Below are 23,806 nucleotides of genomic sequence, written 5' to 3' on the forward strand. Positions count from 1 at the left end.
AAGATTTAAGAAAGACAGCAGAATAAGAGTGTGCTAAGATCGATTAGAGACTCAGCATTTTTAAATCCCCCAGAATTCCCCCCAGGCACGGACCTATCAGCTATGGTGAATTCTGATTTCGCTGCCCAGAGAGGAAGGCTTGTTCTGTAAAGACCTGTCACACATCAAGGACAGGACACGCTGCCAACTGAGAGAGGAGGACGGAGAGAGTGAGTGCAGGCATGTGTGTGCCTACCTGTGTCTGCGGCACATACTCAATCAGTCTGTCTTTGTCTTTGACACGCACGCACACACACACACACACACACACACACACACACACACACACACACACACACACACACGTCAATACATCAATACATCACATCCATTGACACTTGAAAGCACTTATCTATATGCAATTATTCTTACTCACAGTACTACCCAGTACTTCAGGAATATTTCAAAGTCATAAAAGGATTTTAATGGATGGAGACACTTTATGAGTTTTATGGCACAACCAACATTAGCTTTCATTCCAACAGATCAGACAATAAATGCTAGAATGCCAGTTTTAAATTGTCATCCGACTGCTCATTCAATATTAATTCTCTGAGAATATGACACACTCCAATACCCACTATTCACATATTTCTACAGTGGTCTTAAACTAATTAAGTCACACAGTAGGGATATAAACTCTATATACTGTAGAGGTTTCAAAGCACATAGCTGTAGCACTGCATTAAAGAATAAGTAAACTGAACAGATGGATGAGGAAAAAAGATCACATTCTATATGGCTGCTGGCATGATTGATCCAGAATTCCTTTTTATCCACAAGATGTATTGCTTAAGAAAAAAATATATGTACACTTTTCAGTTAAATGTTCCAAGACCCCCAGCAATTACCACCACCACCACTGGATGGCACTGTGTCAGCTTTCTCCACCAGTTCAAGCTGCATGACCAGTTGACTGAAGTCTATTTTGTTTTTATCACAAATGGTGTTGAGGAAGAATTTAGATTCCAGTTGGTGTGCACCCTCTGAAGCCTGCAGATGACAGGATTGTTGTACTGGTGTGTGTGTATATATATATATATATATATATATATGTGTGTGTGTGTATCTAATTTGTTAATGTGACAATACTGTGTTTGATTAAGTGTACCAGCGTTTGTGCCTGGTGAAATGCATATGGTCTTCCCACACTCCACCCACGCCTCTGCCAGACTCCCTGCTGTTTGTATCTCGCTCTTGCCCCTGATGCTGTATCACATAAGCTGAAGGCTTTCAGTGTATTTGCACATGTGAGTGTGAGTGTGAGCGTGAGCATGCGCGTGCGTGTGTGTGTGTGTGTGTGTGGGTGGGGTGGGGCATGAATGTTTAGGAGAACAAAAGAGAGAAAGGTACAAAGATGCATTATGTAAATTATGTGCGTGTCCACATGGTTACAGCAGCAGGGATAAATGGGCTTCATAATCTGGACCTTTCCTTGGGAGAGTGAGGCTAATAGAATCTACAAAGGTCCATCCTCCTGTAACCCAGCATAGACTCTGTAGAGACCACATTGGAAGACATACAGACTTAAACTTGACCGCTATGCATTAAGACAAACAAATATCAGCAGTTCACAATTGAATGAAAAACATATATGTTTAGATAATTCTTGAAAGGCTTTTAATGTAAAGGTCCCCAGTTAAATGTAACGTACCTATAGAGTTCCATTTGCAAAAACTTTGTGTGAGATAACCCTTATAATAGTGTTCTAGTAGGATTTGACAGCATACGAGACAGGTTTCTCCCGAAGACAGGTATACAAGCATGAACAGAATCAAACTTGTGATCTAGACAACCAAAAGTTTTATCTCTATCTTCTGTCTTGAAATATCAGCAAGCTATTCCTAAAATTGTTAGAGGATTATGTGGCTCCTCTTTAGGGACACCTGAAAAACACTGTGAAAACTGCCTTAATGTACATTTTCTCTTTAAGTCTGGGCATCCAGAACTGTATCAAGCTTACCCTCAGTGAGAAACTTAGTTTATTTAAGCAGGTGATAAGTGAATACAGCATTGATCAGTGGCCACGTGAGTTTATTTACCAATAGCAAGTTTGTAGCCTTGATTGTTGAAAAAAAAATCTGTGCAGCGAGAAATTACCAAGGACATTAAGTCTCTCCCCTGGAGTGTGTCCCCTGGATGCTTCGATGTTCTTTCAGATTTTAATGTGTCAGAGACGCCAGACGCATACCTAGCAACATCACTTCATTGTATATTTGCAACAGATGTCCATGATGTGTGTGCATAATTGTGCATCCACACATGTATTGCTTGCATACACATTTACAGTATGTCTGTGCACCTATTTCTGTGTGTGTGTGTGTGTGTGTGTGTGTGTTTCTGTGTGTGTGTGTGTGTGTGTGTGTGTGTGTGTGTGTGTGTGTGTGTGTGTGTGTGTGTGTGTGTGTTGGCCTGTCGCAGTGTGGTGCAGACCAATTAAAACGGGGGAGATTGATGACCAGGGGCTCGGAGTAGCAGCAGCAGCAGTAGCAGTAGCAGACAGCTGCTTCCTGCAGACAACAGGAAATGAGATGGCCTTGTTTAGCTGACGCTGCCAACACCAACACCACAGAGCCTCAAAGACAAATCACCACCGTACCGCTGCTAGTGGCCTACTCCTCCATCTTCCCACAGCGTGCTCTCCACCCTCCATTTCTTTATCTCTCTCTAATTCTATCCAAGACTATCTCCCTTATTAGTCTTCTCTTTAAGAGTAATGTAGCCAAGGTATATTCAGTGAATACAGCATAGGAACTACAGATGCTACCTCTGTTATTTGATCCTAAACTGCCACATAAAGCCTTTAGCTGTATCTTGTTTGGTGTTCATTATAGATTTTTCTCTGACAATTTGGGAGCATTTAGCATATTTGAGTCAACTTAAGCCCAGAAGTAATGTACAGTAAACTAATGAGATTAATCACATGGTCAGCTCTTTAATGCAGAAGCAATGCATTATTTATTATTAGACTAAATTCCAGTTTACTTGCCTTGCTCAACGACAACAGCAGGCTGGTGCATTATGGTCTGCTGCTAAATCATTGTCTGCCCATGTTTTAATTATTAGATTCACAGTTGTGTGTAATGAAGGTCTATCCAGCACAGCAAAAATCCTCCACTCCACTTAAACTTGGTTTCAAAGACACACACCTTCAGTGGCGCGTTGCCTAAGGCAAGGAAATCATAGCAGCAGGGGTGCAAACCTGTCCGCTGCTGGTTCATTCTCATTCACAACAGCTTTCAAATTTTCAGTGGACCAGACTTTTTATTTCTAAAGGTTTGTCACTGAAGTATGAATTTTATATAATGGGCTGTTTCCACTGTCAACTGAATGGTAAATACTGAGATTTCTGGAATAAAGATGGACTCACACCTTTACTAATGAGTCTGTAATGGGCAGTAAAGATAAGTTATTATGACACAAAGGAATACATTAGAAGCATCAAATAGTGTGAACAATTACATGCTGCTTAATATGAGGTCCTAATTTGTCTTAATGTTATATGCTGTTAAATTTAGAATTTTAGATCATCTGCTGGTCTTCATTATTAGTACAAAAAAAGATAGTGCCACCCAACTACTAAAAGTCGCAATATTGCAACCTCAAGCATCAAGCAGTTGTATAAAGGCTTGTTATTGCCATTTATAACGTTTTGTGTAAACCTCCCCTGTGGAACATAGAGCACATTTACCATTCACTTTTAATAGCAACTAACTGTTCCGTTTTCTTCTTTTACTATCCTGTTAATGGAGAAGGACTGTGGGAGATTCAACTCTCTCATATGCTACATTGAGCCATTAAGACCACAGAGTGGCAGAGATGCCTCAATGTCACAATGGGAGGCTACCGGGAATGAATTACGGCTTTTGTGCGCACTGTACAATGTCAAACAATACAGACAGAGGCAGGTGATGGCAAAATGTATGGCTGGTCCCACGGTGTGTATGTGTGTGGGCGTATGGCCCCTTCAAATGCCTATTTTCTTAATGACAGGCACCAATTGCTTTGCGCACACACACACACACACACACACACACACACAATTCTCTAGTCAGATAGGCAGGTGCAGACAAATACTGTATCTGGTCTGATTGTACTCTGCTCAATGCTTAAGTATTTAAGTGTTTATCTCCTCCTTAGAAAACAAGTCTGATTAATAAGCTGAACATTAAGTGGCCTCCCACAGGTGAAATTTACAGAAACTGGGGAAAGGGGACTGCTTTATTAAAGTAAGGAAGGAAAAACAAAGCTGATAGAGTAGAATACAAGAAACAACACTTATAAAGTGAATATTTTTAATTTAAACTAGCCTGGGTAAACCCTGACGAACTTCCGGCAAATTTGAGATTTGCTCTGCAAGTCAGTCTGGCGAAGAGCCCATTCAAACCCATTTTCAATGTCCCCAAAATTGAGGCACCAATCACAACCGCTGAGGCGGGCTTTATGCGACGACGATAGCGCAGCGACGGAGAGCAGCTTTTTGTTAACATTCAACATGACGGCTACCGAAGCGCAGCGTCACCTGGATCGTTGGTCTGATTGGTTGGACTATCCAATGCGCCCAGAGGCATTTGAGCGGCGTCCGTTGGTGACGCCCCTTTGGAAATGAACTATCAATGAACATTTCCCAGACCCACTCTCAATTACAACTAAGAAGGGTCTGGTGTCAACCAGGCTACATTTAAACAGTATCTACAGCTTATTCTAGGGTGCCTTTACTTTGGCAGTTTAGTCTAGTACAAAAGAGGGGTTTGACCAAAGAAACAATAGCCAAGTCCACATGAATAAGGTTGGTGCAAAGATCGAACTCTGGTTTGGGCTCTATAACAAAAAAACACTGTGAAAACTGCCTGAACATACCTTTTCTCTTTAAGTCTGGGCATCAAGAAGTGTATCAAGGTGACCCTCTGTGAGAAACCTACAGTTTATACCGAACGTGTTAACGTGGCATTTCTCTCTGTGAGTTATTTCTCAGTTTCAGCAAAAGCTGAAAGACTTTGGGTCAAAGGATAAAAACAGATGGAGGCTTTAGGCCTAATTAAAATGTAGTATCTACACTATGATTTAGCAGCCTTAACACAGAGCCAGAGAGAAAGGAAACAAAAAAAATACATTTGTTAGTACAAATCTCATACTATTTTTTTTATTGTTCGGATTTTCTGCCTTAGGAACAGTCTTCACAGAAGTCTAACTTTAGTTAATTAGTTGTATGAGTAGGATGAGAACCGACAAAGCAAGTGTTAGGTCCAGCTATTCTGACCTTCTTAAACAGTGACACGCCCACACACAATATGTTCTTTTCTAATCAGAGTTGAGGGTGATGACATAGTTTCTTTGAGCCACCGAAGGACACTCATGGTTCAGTGAATGACTCAGCAAGACTGAAATGGCAACTATCCCTGGGAGAGCTAAGTGCAAAGGCACTTTTCAATTCGCCTGAAAACTACTGAGAAAAACACTTAACCTGCACACAACACACAAAGGGCTGGCAGCAAAGATGGACATGAGGAGTCTATTTTGGCCCAAAGGGGAAAGTGAATGGAAAGTTACCCTGAAGAAAGCAGGCAAGTCGAGGTCAAAAGGATTGTTGTGAGGAAACGGCAATGGTTTCAATATTTTTTCAAAGATGCAATGGCCACAGGTGAAACCCGACTGCTATTCTGCTGAGATATCTATATCTATATATATATCTATATCTATATATATATCTATATCTATATATATATATATCTATATATATATATATATATCTATATATATATATATATATCTATATCTATATCTATATCTATATCTATATATATATATATATATATATATATATATATATATAAAAAAAAAACTATTTTGCGCTAACAACAAAAACTAGCCTTATCATACATTCCCATTCAGGTATGCGTGTGTAATGCATTTTCTTCATACCTCCAAGCTAATACATACGAGCACAGTATGCTAGCACTGCATAGTATCATAGACGTCTAAAGGTTGATGCATTCTTTCAAACAGGTTGCTAGGTGAGCCGTTTCACATCACATTCTCCTCTGAAAAAAAAAAAAAACACTTTATATTTATCACCTCTTTTCCCTTTTCTCTCCCGTGCTGCCATCTCTGGTCTCTTATCCACTGTAACGCTTCAGACTCTTCCCTCTCCCTCATCTCTCTCTCACCCTCTTTCCCCTGCTTCTCTCTATTTTTGCCTCTACATTGCTGTTATTTGTCCGTGGCATATCTCTCTCTCTCTCTCTCTCTCTCTCTCTCTCTCTCTCTCTCTCTCTCTCTCTCTCTCTCACATTCCATTTAGACCTTTATGTTAGCGTAGGACTTTCCATCCTGTGGCGTCCAGGTAGTAAATTGAAATGGTTCTGGGGGCTCCATTGAAGCCTGATTGAATTTAAAAAGAGAAAGTGCCATAAAGAGAACTAGTGGTGAGAGGTCTGTAATACACTGAAGGGCTCCCCAAGCTATGACAGTGTTGACAGGGAGAGGAGGAGAGGGGGGCACGGAAGGTGAAGATGTGTGGAAAGAAGAGAGGTTAAAAAAAAAAAAGGGATGGAAGGAGTAAGGACAAAGCCACAGAGTGGCAGGGAGCAGTGACAGAAAAAAAAGGTTAAAATTAAGGAAGGAAAGAAGAAAAAAAGTGAGAGCAAGATGATTGAAGATGGAAGGAAGGAAAGAAAGAAAGAGAGGAGGTGTTGAAATTGTGTAAAAACTCTTCATTTGCATGAAAACCAGCCTATTACCCATCACGCACAAGCAGATAGACAAAAACCCTCACATGCGTACATCCTTGATAGTGACAGCTCACAGAAATGCTTCAATCACGGTTTGCATGGCCTGGAGGGAGCGAGGTGACAGGTCTCATATTGGAGACGGCCAACAAAATGCAATTCCAGGAAGTCAGCTCTAGGGCGGTGTGTCTGTCATTCCTACAGCTTTGATAATACTCCCACACATCACATTCAACTGCTGAAATAGCCACCTCTCAGCATATAGCGCATATACAAAATGAACGTGGATTCACACAGTACGCACAAGTATCTGTGCACACATACGGACAGACATATATATCACATGCAAGCCTTTCTGTATACATTACTGCCAGGGGAAATATGATGTTAGGGGTTAAATTATTCATTGATCCTTTCATAGCCTGTCCAAGCCTGCTTGTTGTTGTGTGCGTCATGTCTTGGTCCCTGTGTGTGTGTGTGTGTGTGTGTGTGTGTGTGTGTCCACTTGAAAGGGCTCTCAGGGGAGAGACAACCTTGAGCAGGCACTGACCTTTAACTTTGTGTATTTCACTTGAAAAAGTGACAGGTGTGTGTGGACGATGGGTTTTCATGTACATGGCCATATGGGTAAATAGAGAATCTGTCTATAAAATATTTTAGGTCTCAGGATGACTAAAAGGAGGTCAGTGGAGGAGGGGAGGAGAAAGGAAGAGTAAAGAAGAGGGAAGACCCTCGATCCAAACAAATTCTCTGATGGATACATTTCTCAGAAACATTGTGTGATTTGCGGTTCACATCAGATTACAGTGGGAGTTTAAATTAATTAACAAGACAATGAACTATAATTGATATAAACGAGCATTGAAATGTCAGTAGAGAATGGTCTTTATTATTTATTAAAGAAGCCAATAATTACACAATTGACTAATAAAAGGATAGATTGTAGGCAACTGTCCAAACAGAATATCACAGAAATTGGCTTGGACTACATTTAATTTTGAAAGCATTAGTGCGGATGTTGCAACAGTCTGTGACGGAAGTGGCAGCTAACTGATCAAGATCTGATAGGGCACAGGTTTACAGCTTTATTAAGAGTATACATTACCTATCTGTAATCTATGTTGGACTTTAAGTAACCATAGCAATCCAATCCAGAGACTAATAGTGTATGTATGTATGTATGTATGTATGTATGTATGTATGTATGTATGTATGTATATATATATATATATATATAAATAAAATATATATTATATAATACAGTAGTATCTCTGAGTGTTCTCCGAGAATACAGTCATCCACTTAGCCTGCTACCTTGTTAGTATGAAATATTGAAAATAGCAATTTGTTACAACTGATTAGCATTTATTGCTTCTCCACACACCACAGAGGAACATGTATCTACTGTAGTGGTTGTAACATGGCACCAGGTAGAGTGCGAGGCGCTCTACCATGGCTCTTCAAAAAAAGCATGTCAGTGTCATTGTATGGCTTCCTCTTCATCAGTTACATTACATTACATGTCATTTAGCTGACGCTTTTATCCAAAGCAACTTACAATTGCTATATATGTCAGAGGTCACACGCCTCTGGAGCAACTAGGGGTTAAGTGTCTTGCTCATGGACACATTCACCACAGTGGGAATCAAACCCGAGTCTCCCACACCAAAGGCATGTGTCATATCCACTGCGCCATTACCACCCCCAGTTCCCATAAAACGCATTGTGTGGCCTTCAGTCTGCAGCACATACAGTATGAGAACTGTCAAGAGTTTATGTTGGCTAAGCTAAACATATTGCTTTATTTAGGCGACATAGATTGATTGAGAGAGAAAGAAACCTTTTATCTGGCCAAAACATGTTGCTATTTTAGATTACACATTGAATACTGATATATCAAAAGATGCAGGTGGTTTAGTTCATACAAAAATATATTGTTTTTAATAAAGCACGGTTTTACATTTGCTGAGGCTTTAAACCAGAAGATTATTTCTCTGTAGGTCAGTTGCTTTAAAAATGACCACCAGAATGTGAATGTGGAGAGCTGTATTTCCATCCATTATTAAACTGATAGATGTTATCTGAAGTTTGAGAAAATTACAGGAATAATATATCTTTCTGTTTTTCTTATAGCGAGACCGAGGCTAGCAGTAAATGAGCCAGTGCAGAAAGAGGGACAGCGGAATAAAGATGGGAGTCAGAGGAACAAGGAGAGATGAAGACAAGAAAAGAGGATTAGGCATGAGGAGTCATAATAATCAGTACACAGCCTACAGCGATAGACAGACTAGAGCAACCGAGAGATAAAAACAGGGAAATAAAATGAGAGATAGAGAGAGAGATGTCTGCAACCAGTGCTTAACAACAGCTGTGGCAAAGTTTTGTGACAGATGATGAGATGACCTGCAATGAACATTTGCACACAACTGTGTATTCCAATCTGAAGAAAAGAGTTAGTTTTATGGACTGACAGTGACACGTTCTGGTAAAACTGAAAATGCACATTTTTGTTAAACAACTTTGAAATACTGTAGGCATACGTCATATACCTATACAGTGGTATATTAGAGAAACTAAATAATCAAATGGGTAACAGAGCAGAAACAATTAGTAAATTAATCGATTAGTCAGTCAACAAAAAAACTATTGGCAACTATTTTGATTATCATATTAATCGTTTAGGTCATTTTGTAAGCAAAATAAAGACAATATGGTTCTAGCTTTCCTTGTCTTATGTGATAATGAACTGACTATCTTTGGTTTTGAAGTATTAGTCGGACAAATCAAGCAATTTTATTACATCGGGGTTTAGGAGATTTTAGTGGTGATTTTCACTATTTTCATTACATTATGTAGACCAAACCATGAGAAAGTAATCTACAGATTAATCAATGATAGAAATAATTGCAATTCACAGCCCTAGATAACATAAGGGATGAGCTGGTTAGAGTTCCGACTTCAGCTTTGGTATATTCTATAGCAATGGATCTATAGTACTATATAACTTCCAAAGATCACTGGAAAAACAACAATCTGAGAAACTAATGAATTCCCCCACCTTGCTTATTCATACTCCAGTCTGAATTAGGCAGGTGCTAGTGTTATCTTGTCTTTCTTAGATCAACTAGACCCAATAGACTCTCTTTAAAAAAAAAATGTATTCAGTCTTTTTTAATCTGCTATCTTTCAATGTAACGAAGGCTTTGCCAGCCTACGTCCTGGAATGCTCTCATTACATTGGTGCAGTTGCCAAGGGAGCTGGTGTGATATTCAATACTTCTGTTTTCCATCCCTCCAATCTAATTTACACTTGACACCTGACATTTGCATAATGGCCCCGCTCCATCTCCTATCTACTGAAATACAGGGTGGAGGTGGGGTGGTTATATATTTGTGTGTGTGTCTGCGCTAACCTGATGCTAACGCTTGTTTGGTTGTTGAGTACATATGCCTATCTAGACTGTGTGTGTATGTGCGTGCGTGCGTGCGTGCGTGTCGCAGGCGGGGGTTAAATGACTTCCGTCTTAATCTAGCTCATTAAGCCTGCGGAGAGCTCGGAGTGCACCACATTGGCTAATTTGGGACAATTTGCGGAAATGCTGGCAGGAACACATAAATGTGCATGCTAATCATGGATGCCGTGACCCTATTCAGTCAGAGACTGATATTAGGGTATCAGGAAAATTAAAGGCGAACATGAATCTTTGTCTTTTTTTTTAATAAAGTAAGCAATGTGAGATACTGGTGGAGTGCTATGAAAATTGCACTCTGTCAGAGCACTGGAGTCTTGCACCAAACTGCTCTGTTTATTCATCACAAGTTCCTTGCAGAAATCTATCAATGCACCACAATGTTGAAGAGTGCACCAAAAACTTTGTGCTCTCCTGCAGCAGAATATTCTCATGTCAACAATTTATAATAATTAATAATTTAATAAAACTAAGTGACTGAACTTGATGGCAAGTCAGCCTTGACTCAGCAACCTGTTTGTATTCATTTTAACAGCCTTTCCATACGCATGACTTTATCAAATGAATGAAAATATTGTGTAGCTTTCACCCTGGACAGAGCTGTTTCTTCCTATAGGCGGATGCATGGGGCCTCCGCAGCCATTAGAGGGCCCCCAACCTGCAAGTTCAGCCCGTTCAGACTCAATATATTAAGGGAGAAATAAAATTACCTGTATTTATTTGTAGCCACTAGCAAGTAGCCTTTTTTGTTCTACATTTTTTTAAATAAACTTGTTTGAAGAAAATCCTGCATCTGTTGCATGTATTGACATAGAGGAGCCTCATAGTTAACTTTTTTATTATCATTTTCTGTAGGTTTAAATTGCTTGGGTCAACTTAAGATGTTTAATTTGAATTTCAGAGAGGTTTTTACGAATTTAGCCTGTTTTCCTCCTAAAGTGTAACAGATTGCGGCATCTCCATGGATTATCTTAAAGGTTTGAAAAGGGGTGACCTAGTACAACTCAATACAGTGCCTGAACACGCCCTGTGTAGACACAAACGGAGCACTTACAACGTGCTGCTTATGCATAGTGTACAGTAAGTCCAGTTTTAACCCTTACAAATGACATTTAGAGGCTTGTATGTGCATTGATGACAACATGACAATGATTGATACCTTAATTTTTCTGTTAAATTACTCTTTAAGCATCGGTTTAACATGTTCACGGGTGACACGCTGTAATATATTACAGCTCCATTCATGGCACAGTACCTCTCAGTGTATATACCTCACTATGTTACAGGTGATCAGGGACCACATTAAGTTAGACTAACTTGAGGTCACTGGACACATTTGTCATTTTGGGGTATTCAGTCAGACTTTAACTCCTTCAACAGGCCCTACATTAATTTGTCTACACGTCTCATTAGCGAGAAGTAGGGCAATATCATGTGCAGACAAATACTGAGTGGAGTGATAAATGCCTAGCACAGAACCTCACTTCTGAATAAAACTATTCTTCTGTGCATACCTCTGCACACATTATACGAAGAATCTCTTTCTTATAATATACCAATTGGTCACAAATGCTGTGCCTCGAATATTTATCATGATATTTTTATGCATCTCCTCCCCCCCCCCACACACACACACACAAAAGAGAAATAACATAATCCTCCCTCACATCCCTTCTAGCCAGAAAGGTAGTGCGCTAGAGCCGAGTGAAACGTCGTACTTAGCAAATTGCATTTGAAACCAGGGGGGAATAAATACTACAGATAAAGACTGCTCTAATGTGCTCAAATCCATTAGAAATCTCATATTCACACATAGCCGAAATCATATTACAAGACGCCCCTAATGTCATTTCACAGGGTTTTTCCACCAGCATTTGCTGCCAGGGTGAGACTAACATCAAACATAATGGATTTTCGCCTTTCCCCTTCCCTCCCCACCTCCCTTCTGTTGTTCATTCGCCTCATAGAGTCCGTTCTGTCATATTCTGGTTGAAGTTCCCTTCCAGTCATCATTGTTGTGAATGTGAGCTCTATTTTGGGTGGATGTAATGAATTTAGCCAAAACAGTTTTAAAGAAGAGACCACTCACAGACACAGGGGGCTGTGGTGAACGTGTTGCACACATCAACCCTGGAGGAACGCTTGGCAGTTCAGTGTCGTTACACTTTATTGCAAAAGTGTTTCATTCCCTTGACTTTCCATGCTTCACTTACTTCACTTAAAAACAGGAGAGCAGATGGGGCAATGAGGAAATAGCATGTGCTGGTTTCAATGGCCTTTAAAGTAAAGTCAAGTGAAGTGAAGTGATCGACGTCTACATCGATTTTCCTTCTTCTGAGGAAAGCTTGAAAGTCTTGGAGAGGACTAGGATAATTGTCCTACAGATATACAGTACATTAACATTAATAACCTTAACCTCTAAATAACTCATGCAAAGGGAGGAGAGACTTGATATACAAACTCAATCAGTCTGTCAGTTCGGCTTTTCCACTGGTTGCACACTCAATGGGCACACCATGACTTCAGAATGACTAGTCGGGGATCAAACCATCACTGATAGGGGAGGAAGGACGAAAGGGGCAAAATATCCAGCTATTTTAAAAATGTATGTTGAGTCCTTATCAGAGTTTTGGTTTCCTCTTCATCTTACAGTTTGGCATGATTTATTTTGGGAACAGGGGAGACATATTTGGTTACCATTATATCGATATGTTAGATAGTTAGAAACCCTATCTGAAATAAATCTCTACTAAGCTAGACTCAAACTGTTCTTTGGGAAAATAAATAGAAAATAAACAACAAAAAAAACTGTATCCATCAAACCTACAGGAAGATGAGCCACATGACCAAATTACCCGGAATGTACAAATCAAAGACAAGAGCAGCAATTAAACTCATTGTTCAACAAACTGGTTTACTTTGCTTCTATTCACACACATGGCCATTATGTGGATACCCTAACAAATGAAACCAAGCAAATTAATTAGAAAGGAAAAGTGACAACATGCAAAACACAAACACAATTCATAACCTTAGTTTAGACCTTTATTTCACCCACACATACAAACAAAAATGACTAATATTCTCCACAATACTGTCTCTTAGAAATGCCTAGAGTCCGTTAAGCCAATATTGGATTAGATGCTGCATTGACAAGACCATCTATCTTTGAGAAGAATTAACTATCCAGAAAGATGGACTAACTTAAGTTATCACCAATTAGGAGATCACAAGCAATCCTTTCAGAGGGAGTTGGAGAATTTGAATGAAGTGTAATGACTTGTTGATTGGTTGGTGGGGTTTGTTTAGAGAGGTACACAAGGCAGATGTGCTAGAAGGAGATTAAAAAACAAACTCCCTTCACTCACTCCCTCATCTGCCTACCTCTGGTACCCACTGTCTATTATGCTATACAATAACAGAAGTGTGTGGGTGCATGTGTTTGCATCTGTGTAGTTGTATTACTGAGGCAAGGTTCGTGTGCATGTGTCCTTATCTAGAGCTGCCCTCCACAATCAACCAACCAACCCCCCCAGTCCAGTCCACACATACACCCCTGCACCCATACACACAAACATCTGTACAGGCTACTTCAGAAGCCAAGCCCCAGACAGGGTGAGCAGATCAATCAATTACATCTCTGCTCCAGCAATCAAACAAGGTTATTATCAGGCAGCAGCTCACCGACCTGGAAAGGCCTGGCCAATCAAAGGCTGCTGTGATGTGGGGGCTTGCGCTCGCTCATGTGACAGTAACACAGAATGACAGCTCTTGTTGTCATGGGATAGAAGGATGGAATGAGGAAAGACTGAAACTGGACTCAAAGAAGAAACAGAAGGATGTGTGTGAAAGGAACAAGAGAATATCTGTAAATTGCCCATCTCTGGCACTCTGTCTTTACCTTGACATAACTCGCAGAAGGACAGGAGAAGATAAGAATGCAGTTCTTTATTATACAGTATGTAATTTCTTTTCAGGATATCACTTTTTAGAAGGTTGTATAACTCCTGTTTTTTTGTTTGCCTTTCCATCTCTGAAAAATTACAGAAAAAAGGACACAAACAGAAGATAGAGAGAAGTAGCAGAAAGCAACACATGGTAAAAACATCTCTTCATCGTGGATCAGTAATTCTCTTCTTGGCAGCATCTCCCTCTGGCATTTATTCAATAAGCATTCAGGGCATTCTGTTCTCCCACTTCTGTCCTTTCATAGCAACAGGTCTGAAGACCCATATTAGGCTTAATTAAATTACCGTACACTCAAAAAATGGGGACTTTCATTTCATTAAATTATTGTTGGTAACACAATACATTAAGACACACACGCACACACAAAGCTACAAATCTCTCGAGACCACAATCTAATCTCTTTGAAAAGCAGCCAATTGGAGACAATCAGGCACTGCGGGGGACAACATCGACGGAGATGGCATGATCTGCGTGATTATGACCTGGTCATCTGGACAAGCTGCAAAGACATAGGCATGTGTGTGCTTGTATGTGTTTTGTGTGTATCTAAGGCACGTATAAATGTTTGTCTTTGTGTCCTGGCACAATTTCTGCCTCTAATCTGACCAGGCAACAATTCCCAATATCCGCTATTTTCCCCCACACAGACCTAAAACCTCAGGGACCTTCAAAGCCGACTTCATAAGAAGTCTACTGCTGAGCGTTCAAACAAACTAGACCCCCTTAAGCTCCAACTGACGACTGTCTGCTTCACGAGTCTGTCGGACAGGTTGCCCTGGGAACCGAGTCCGATTCCATTATGGAATGGATAAACACAATCAAAGAGTTTATCCACCTTCTATAGCCAGAGAAAAGACCCCCGCAATGATGGATCTAATCTCCTGTACAATATATGGTGTGTGTGTGTGTGTGTGTGTGTGTGTGTGTGTTAGGGGGTGTGTCATGCCCAAAGTGTGTATGTCTGTCTCTGTGCATGCTCGTGCTTGTAAGACATGAGGAGATTGAAAACTCTGCACCTTTCTAGAAAGTGGCTGAAGTTGCAATTTTGGAAAGCGATAAAACCAGCAGTATTATTTACAACATATGTGTGTGTGTGTGTGTGTGTGTGTGTGTGTGTGTGTGTTCTTGTTTAACTATATTCGTGGGGTCCAAAAACCGGGAGTCCAGTATACTTGTGGGGTCCCCGACAGCTTTGTGGGGCCAAAATGCTGGACCTCACAACTTTAAAGGGCTGTTTGAGGGTTAAGACTTGGTTTTAGGATTAGGGTTAGAATTAGGTTATGGTTAGGGTGAGGGTAAGGGTTAAGGTTAGGCATTTAGTTGTGATGGTTATGGTTAGGGTAAGGGGCTAGGGAATGCATTATGTCAATGACGGGTCCCCACAAAGATAGTGAAACGCACTGTGTGTGTGTGTGTGTGTGTGTGTGTGTGTGTGTGTGTGTGTGTGTGTGTGTGTGTGTGTGTGTGTGTGTGTGTGCGTTGTCCTATGAGGAGGGCATCAGACAGATAAAAGGAATAAAGATACAGCAGTGCGGCAGCTAGTGACAGGCAGGAGCACCTGACAGATTCATAGCAAACTGGCATTGTGTTTTGCAGACATCGAGCAGCTTTACTTTTCTATACACTTTCTTTTACTTTCCATCTGTCTCCTGCTGCTCTCCTTCCATGTGTATTTTTGTTTCTTGCTTTTGGTAGTCATTTTATTTTGCTCAGGTTTAGTGACAGTTTAACACAAATTGCTGCATTATTTACAATTTAGTAGGAGTGAGCAGCTATCCCTCTCAGGCAACTAAGTACCTATTTAGACATACTAAACATGAACCGTGATCCAATGCAAAAACAACAGATACATTTTTAACAATACATTCTGATTCAAAGCTGCTCAATATGATTCAATTCTAAGGAGATTCAATTTCAAGATTCAATGAATGAACTGTCATTCATGCTTTTACATTGTAGAAAGTCCTCTTTACAAATAGATGTTATTTTGTATGAAGGGTTTATTGTATACACTTTACGGTACATCCTGACTATTGAAAGGGCAGAAATATACCTCTGAGCAGTTCAATAAGAATAAAGGAATCAGCACTCATTGGTAAAACAAATTGGAAGTTTTGCATCAAAATGTGTGCAGATTTAAATAGGAACAGATTCTTATTTCAGTGTCAAGTGCACAATAATGGCCATAACAAGCTGGAATTAAGGTGTTGCATTAAAAAAAAGCTATTCTTTAAACTTCAAAAGAAATAGGTTAGTCGTGGGTTAGCGCTACTGGAATTGGAGCAGGAACTATCAGCTGAACAAACTATGGAGTGACAAATCACAGTTTAAACCTATTCAATCTAACCACTGAGTAGACTGCAGAGGACCCAAAGAAAACCGGTTACTAAAATATTTAGAGCCCAATTGCACGGTTGGGGTTCAATAATAATCAAGGGTCACTTGTGCCTTTCTGGACTGGAAAACAAATTCAAAATGGAAGGGTATTTGGGGTAAAAATGGTTTCTGACAGTATTCTCCCATCATGCAACATAGTGGGGAAATCGACTAAAAGGAAGTTTTAATCATTTAATTCTTCTCCTTTTGGGGCCGAAACTATTTCAAACGTAAATAATAAATTAGGTGTCTAAATTATATTGTTTTGTATCTATAGTAAAATAGCCATTATTGAAGAAAAGAAGGAAAAATCAATATAGCAGGTGACTCCAAACTTTTGAACGGTATTCTATGTTTCTGAAAAATTAGTAGGACACACACAGACAGAAATCTGCGGCTGTATTGACTTTTAAAAAACATCACAAAGAATGTAGCCAAATGTCTTTCTCAGACTCAGATCAATTTTCAGATACTTACTGGTTACACCCTATTGTTCAGTAGTCTAGTTCCTTGCCATCCTCTCTTTTCATTTTGTACATTTTGTGCAGCATATTGCAGATGTGCGAGTGTGTATGTGCACGTAAACAAAGCAAGCCAACATGCCACCAGCATACATGCATTGAGAGCCTTTCTATTACTCTGCATTCTTTCTTCGCCCTCAGACTTATCTCTTTCTATTCTCATTCCCCCTGTCCATTTGTATTTTTTTTTTTTATCATCCTTTCCTTTGTGTTTTTCTTTTATTCCCTTTTATCTGCTCTCTTCTCTCTGTTGTTGGTTTCTTTCTTCTCCCATCTTTATCTCTCTCTCTCTCTGACCTTTCCAGTGTAAAATCCTCTTTCCACCTGATTCCCAACTATGCTCCTAGTTTTAAAATGGGCGTGGGTTAGAAAGAGAGAGATAGGGAAGGTGCTATTTACTGAGGAAAATCCTCCTGAACGAGTGAGAAAAGATTAGAAGAGAGCCAGGGCTGGCAGAGCAAAGCAGTGTGTGCATGTATGTGTGGGTAAGACTTAAGAACGCGTCGTCCATGCTGCATTTTAATAGCAGAAGCACAGACATCTCTTTGAGGGGACTACAGATATTTTTGTTGAAGGAAAACTGTAGTCTTCACCAGTAATTATAACGACGCTGCCTGACTAAATGAAGGTTAGGGTTGAACCACAAATTATTTTTGCCATTTTCAGTTCTGCCACTGTGGGGGATTTGCATATTTGAAATAGGTCATACACACGCTAACTCAGTGAGCAACTAGTACAAACACCAGTATTGTCACAAAAATTATGTCTACAATCAAACAAATATTGTTGCTGGGATGTATTTCAAAATAATTATGATCCTGTGCTTGATTGTTGTGTCTTTCTATGCTCCCTAATCAGGTGCGTAGTGATCAAGATCATAAAAGACTGTAATTGCAGGACTTATGTGGATCATAAATACCTGAGTAATGGGTGCCATTTTCATTTTAGCAGCAGGGAGCGCATGGACAGTGACTACTGCAGCACTACTTTGACAGAGATAGCGATAAACACACTTGTTTTTCTGTCTGCTCATCATTAGTAAACAATAAACACGGAGATACATGCAGATGACTAGGCTATCATAATAACTGCCTGCTTCTATGGCTTGACATACTAGGTCACCTTCTAGCCTTCATAATTAATTTGGCTTATGATCTTTAGCGTTGCATTAACTATTTAAGGTGACAAACTGTACACTGGACCCTGCTGTAGATCTGATATTGGTCTCACACTTGATAAATAAAACAAAATGCACACTATGCAATGGTGCATCATGTCTATGAACAGGAAAAAAAAAAAAAAAAAAATCACACCACAAAATCACAACACCATAAACAATCCAACTTTTAAAGTTGGATGTGTTCTCCTTAATGACTGGATTTGATTAGCGAGGTATACGTAATATTCTGAATTAACCCACACACTTCTAATTTTAGGTTTTCTCAAAATAATGAAACTTGTTCTTCAACAAATACCATTTTAAGATTCAACCATGCTAGCAGCTAAATAATTTGGGAAAAATACTTTTAAAAAACTTCTTTAAAAGATAATCCATTTCATCTTTTGCTCTTGCTTTTTCGATCTGTGTGTGCTATTCAGGAGTGGAGTTAACGAGAGTGTGAAATTTGTGCCGAATCATGGTGTGTTTCGTTTTCACCACAGGCTACAGCGGTGGGAGGCAGAGCCCTTCTGTCCCTTTCCTGTCATATAGCTTTCTATCCGTTACTCATTCCTTTCATTGTTTGTTCCATTGTCCTTCACTTTTGCTTCCCCCGAGCACTCTCTGTCAATCACCAACCCTCTGACTCTTCTCTCTCAACCGTGGACACTTACAGCAGAACCAACTTTGAGTAGACCTTGTTTGAAATCAAATATCTGCACATCAACATGAGTACTTTTTAACAAGGTAATGCTATGAGTGCATACGGAGAGCTCTGTACTCAATCAGCTGTTAAACAGCAGTGTTCAATCTAGTACACCTACCAGTCTCAGACATTATCTGAAAGACCAGCAGGATCATTCTAAGGCCGGTTGCACACTGCCTGCGTGGTGCGAGTGTGGCGTTTCTGTTGCGTGTCAGTTGCGTGCCGTTTTCTATGTCTTTGCACACCAGAAACGTGTCTGACGCGGCGCTGCTGCTGCTAGCCTTGTATGTACACAAGTATGTTTCCCATTGATAAAATGAAATAATAGTGTGTTCCTCAACTGTTCTGATTACAGCAAAGACAATTCTGAATGAGACACAGTAAATAATTTCTAAAGATGACTGAAATGAACGAATCATCCCCACAGGTCATTTTAAAGTTAGGGCCAAAAATCTATCTGTAGTCAGGACTAGTAATTACATGCAAAATGAAGTGAATTAGTTATGATACAATTGTACCTACTAATTAACTGAGATATGGCAACACAGCAACTCTGCTGAACGTTAGGCTTTACCTGCACACGCAAAAACACACACTGTCACACAGACCAAAACATAGCAGACATCTACAGGCATGGTCATCATGTGGATGGTGAACAGGGAGAGATTAGGGGCCTGCTGAAGCTTTTCAAAATGCCAACCTCGTCCAGAGAAAAGGGGTGTAAATACCACCCAAATGTCAGCAGGAGACCCCACAAGTCAAACTAAATTGGCTGCTACATGCACAAACACGACCCCATGTCTGCCCTATATTTGTGTGTGCATCTTTAAAGACATAAATTCTACACTCTGACGCATCAGGTTGGATTGCTATCCTTGACGGATATCCCAAGAGGGGCAATGTTTTGTCAATCTGGAAGTCATCCAGTCCTCTCTGAAAGAGATGTAACCAAACCAACTAAAATGCACATAAACTCACATGCAAGATTTCAACTGTCTTTGGCCTTGTCCAAAAAAATTCAAACATATTTGCTGGTGGTGACAAACTGAACAAATCTCAAACACACAGACAGACTTAACAATTAGGTTGATGATACTTAGCGATTGATCTGAGGTTCGATATATAGAAATAACAACAGTAATTGTGTCTACCTCACAATATGAAGTATATAGAAGGGAAAGCAATATACACATTGTGCATTGCACTTGGGCAATACAAATATAGGGAGAAAGGCAAACGTTAGCTATAAGTACATAAGAATGGCCCATTCTACACTACTCCCCTTCATTATAATCCTTCCAATTTCTGGCGTTTAGCCAGGGCTAGGTTGTGGTGGCAGTACGCTAACCAAGGTAAGACAGATGTCCTCCTCCCCAGCCACCTCCTCAGGCTCTTCCTGGGGGAGCCTGAGGTCTTCCAAGACTAGGTGGGATATATAATCCCTCCAACATATTCCGGATCACACATGCAGATATGCAATTCTGTTCACTCTCTGGCTGCTTCGGGACATTCTATCCGAAACAGAGTAGGTAACAAACCACCTTTGGGTAACTTGGCTTTACTAAGCATTACATTGGCAAACCTGAATACCTGGTATCATGAAGCTCTTTTTCAGCAGGTCCAGTTAACTCTGGTTTTGAGCACATTCTTGCTAAAGAGGTGCCATTCTTAATTACAAGCCAATCACATGTGGCATCATCTGAACCATGAATTGAGTACTTAAATAATAATAATAAATAATATATATGACATGCGATGAAATGGTAATGCCCACAGGGAAATTAGGTTAATGTGCCAGCAGAAAGTGATATTCAGTGAGGAGAAAGATAAAATGTAATCACACAAGTAGAATAAAATGAGAAGCTTAGCCTTACTTTTGTATTTGAATGATTTCCAAATATAAAAAGTATGGCTATGGCTATAAATGCATGTAGGAATTATGATACAAGCCCTTTAATTGATCTGATAGGTCATTACACAGGCTGTTGACACATTTTGATTTGATTCTCTGAAGTTAACCCTCTGGAACAGGTTAGCTGTGCATCATGGGTTATCATGGTGATCTATCATAATTAAAAGTGAGTAAGCGTTGTGATACTAGAAAAGTCAAGCCCAAGAGCTGGCTAACCAACTAATCTTGTTTCATGATACAGGCCCCAGGATGGAATCCGCAATGCTTCTCATGACTCTGAGGCTTAACATTACATTGTAGTGTTGTGTTGTACATACATGACTAAGTAACCACTGGAAGGTAGAACATCATCGTATAAAAATTTCCGATGATGGCATTTGCAGATGTTGTGGATCTTTGGAAACCAGATATAAACAAAGATTTGAAAAACAGACACACAAGAATAATATAGTACGCTTGAATTAGGAGAAAGATAAATATACCACAACACCTAAAGAACATTTGCAATCAAACATTAAGACCCTGATGTCTCATATGCCCACACATTGCCACACACACCATTGATTTTCTGTGCCGCAACCCCCAACTGCTTCTGCCATTAAAGCTGCCATGAGTTGCATGGCTGACTGCAGGAGGTGTAGTGATCCATCAGCGGAGTGCAAGAGCTTGGCCATTAGAAAACCATCTGCAAGAAACAGCGCTCCATTGGCACTACAAGTCTGGAGAGGGCAAGTTAGAGGGAGAGAGAGAGAAGAGAGGGCACTGTGTGCAAGGCAGTTTGGTGTGATTGATATGAACCATTACAGACAACATGGTGAGCAGAAAGCTAGTCACCGTTTTAGTTTTGCTCATTTGTTCAGACAAAAGCTTGGCCAGACCTAAAGTGAACAGGGGTTGAACGTCAGCATGTGTGTGCATGTGTGTCAGAGAGAGAATGAAAGTGTGTAACAGAGGGCGAGAGACGGACTGAGGGTCAAACACGATTCAGGGCCAATGCATCGGTAAAGGGAGATAAACACACAGGCAACCACCTGCAAAGAAAGACATTAAAGCACGCATAGACAAATGCATGCACAACTTCAACACACACACACATACAAACATAGACGGTCCTTACCCTCTGAAACCAGCTTTCAAAGAGCATCATTCAATCAAACAAAAGTTAACAAGACAACTGACAGTGCAGCTTAGGTTAGTGGGGATGTGATGAAGAGTAAAAGGATCTGATAGATGCAGTGCAATCTATCTTAACTAAATTAACCAGCTGATTTTCTGCGATGCGATTCCATACTGTTTAGTAGTCAGTTAAACGTTTAGTGGTCAGGGTATATGGTACGTATAATTTAATTGTGAGTATACTTGAACAAATTCTAAACAAACAACTGTCTGTATTGGGGTTTTTTTCAAGTTTGCCTGTATTCCCTGACTTCAAGATTAAACTTTGTGGAGCCAACCAGCAAGTTAGCTACCTCATACAGTAGTACAGTTACTACCCAGATGGCATGTGTGAAGCTATAGCACTCCACTGGCTGAATATTTAAGATACTTTTACAGTCAATACATCCGGCAACTGCCAACTTTATACCAATTTAAGGGATGAACAGTATTTGCCAAAACTGAACATGTATACTGTACTTCCTTTATGCATTAAAACTATGCACCTTGATGTTAAAATTGGAAGTAGGAAACATCTCTGTTTAATGGATCCTAGAAGGTAATGTATCACTGCATGGAGGCCAATTCAATTAAATCACTTCACAATTAGATTTACACGACTCGCCTGGGACCACAGCGCTGTATAGAAAACTACCAGACATACAGAACATTGCCACAAAGACAACCCTTCACAATACTCAAATTTAATGGGAAATTAAAGCGAGGGTGGTAGTCGAGCCCAATTCCTGGATAGTATCAACAAAACATTTGGGACGTAAGGTACAGTATCATACATTACATCATGTTTGATTTACGATATCCCACTAAACATTAAAAAGGTTGAAATCGATAGTCAGTCAGTAAGAGGCCATGTAATATAAGTAGTTTACATTTTACTGGTATTGAGTCATGTCCCAGCCTTGACCATCCCTCTCTGACAGACCAGTATGATGCTAGTGGCCCTTTCACACATCTTGTAAAGTTAATCAAATCCTGTTCCAGTAAAGACAGCAGGCTCAGTCGGTCATTAACTTTATTTTAATCTGATCCAATTAAGTTGCCTATTGCTGGACATCAGAAGTTTCGTACATCAGAATGTCCTAATGTTAAGCATGCCCATATATTAAAAGCAGCAGTGTAATGTTTCTGTCCACAAAATATACCAGGATAACACTTTAGTGATGATATAACTACTACATCTTGAGTGGTAAGATTGCTGTAACTGTTTTTTGACTTGCCTCATTCATGTACTGTAAAACTAACAGTAACGGCTTGTCTGAAATTATGATCACTTAATTTATCTTTGCTTGTGACTCTGTTCAGTCCGCAGTCGTCGCACTAGTACACTACATCAGCACTTACTCATACAATAGGGGGTGTCTCACCGCAGTTGAGTAACTATAGACTTCTTGTTGTTTTGTGTTGCTGATCACATTCCCAATAAACTAGAAACACATCTTGAAACCACATCCAAATCCATTTTTGGCTGGATGTTCAGTGTATCACTAAAGTACCTGAGAAGAGGCTGGAAGATGGCGGTGATGTTCCTCGCTCCTGGTTTACACACAAACTTCATTTCTCCCCCTTCAATCAGGTTGTCATCAGCACCACCTAGAACATAGGAGACAGGACTTGACTCAACCAAACATTTCAAAATCAATGTTTATACATAGTAGTGTTGTAGCATGGGGTGCTTAAACTGCACAGTATGTAAAATGTAAATGTGGGAATCATATATAGGATGACATTGACAGAGGATTCAGGTGGTTCT

At 40.0% G+C, this 23,806-nt stretch overlaps 1 protein-coding gene across 2 annotated transcripts in view; it reads right to left on the reverse strand.

Moving 5' to 3' along the window:
• exoc4 (exocyst complex component 4) overlaps window positions 1-23,806 on the reverse strand; it is a 118,384-nt gene that overhangs the window by 48,911 nt on the left and 45,667 nt on the right. Inside the window, exons 11-12 of one of the 2 annotated variants that reach the window (XM_035995963.1) lie at window positions 23,550-23,646; window positions 14,227-14,458 (exon numbers count right to left, since the gene is read on the reverse strand). In XM_035995963.1, the coding sequence (XP_035851856.1) occupies window positions 14,413-14,458; window positions 23,550-23,646 (143 nt within the window). In that variant the 3' untranslated portion in view covers window positions 14,227-14,412. Of the gene's footprint in view, window positions 1-14,226; window positions 14,459-23,549; window positions 23,647-23,806 lie in introns of those variants that run through there. The other variant, XM_031313356.2, reaches the window with a different exon arrangement.

This window comes from Sander lucioperca, chromosome 20 (genome assembly GCF_008315115.2).
Source record: "Sander lucioperca isolate FBNREF2018 chromosome 20, SLUC_FBN_1.2, whole genome shotgun sequence".
Lineage (NCBI taxonomy): Eukaryota > Metazoa > Chordata > Actinopteri > Perciformes > Percidae > Sander > Sander lucioperca.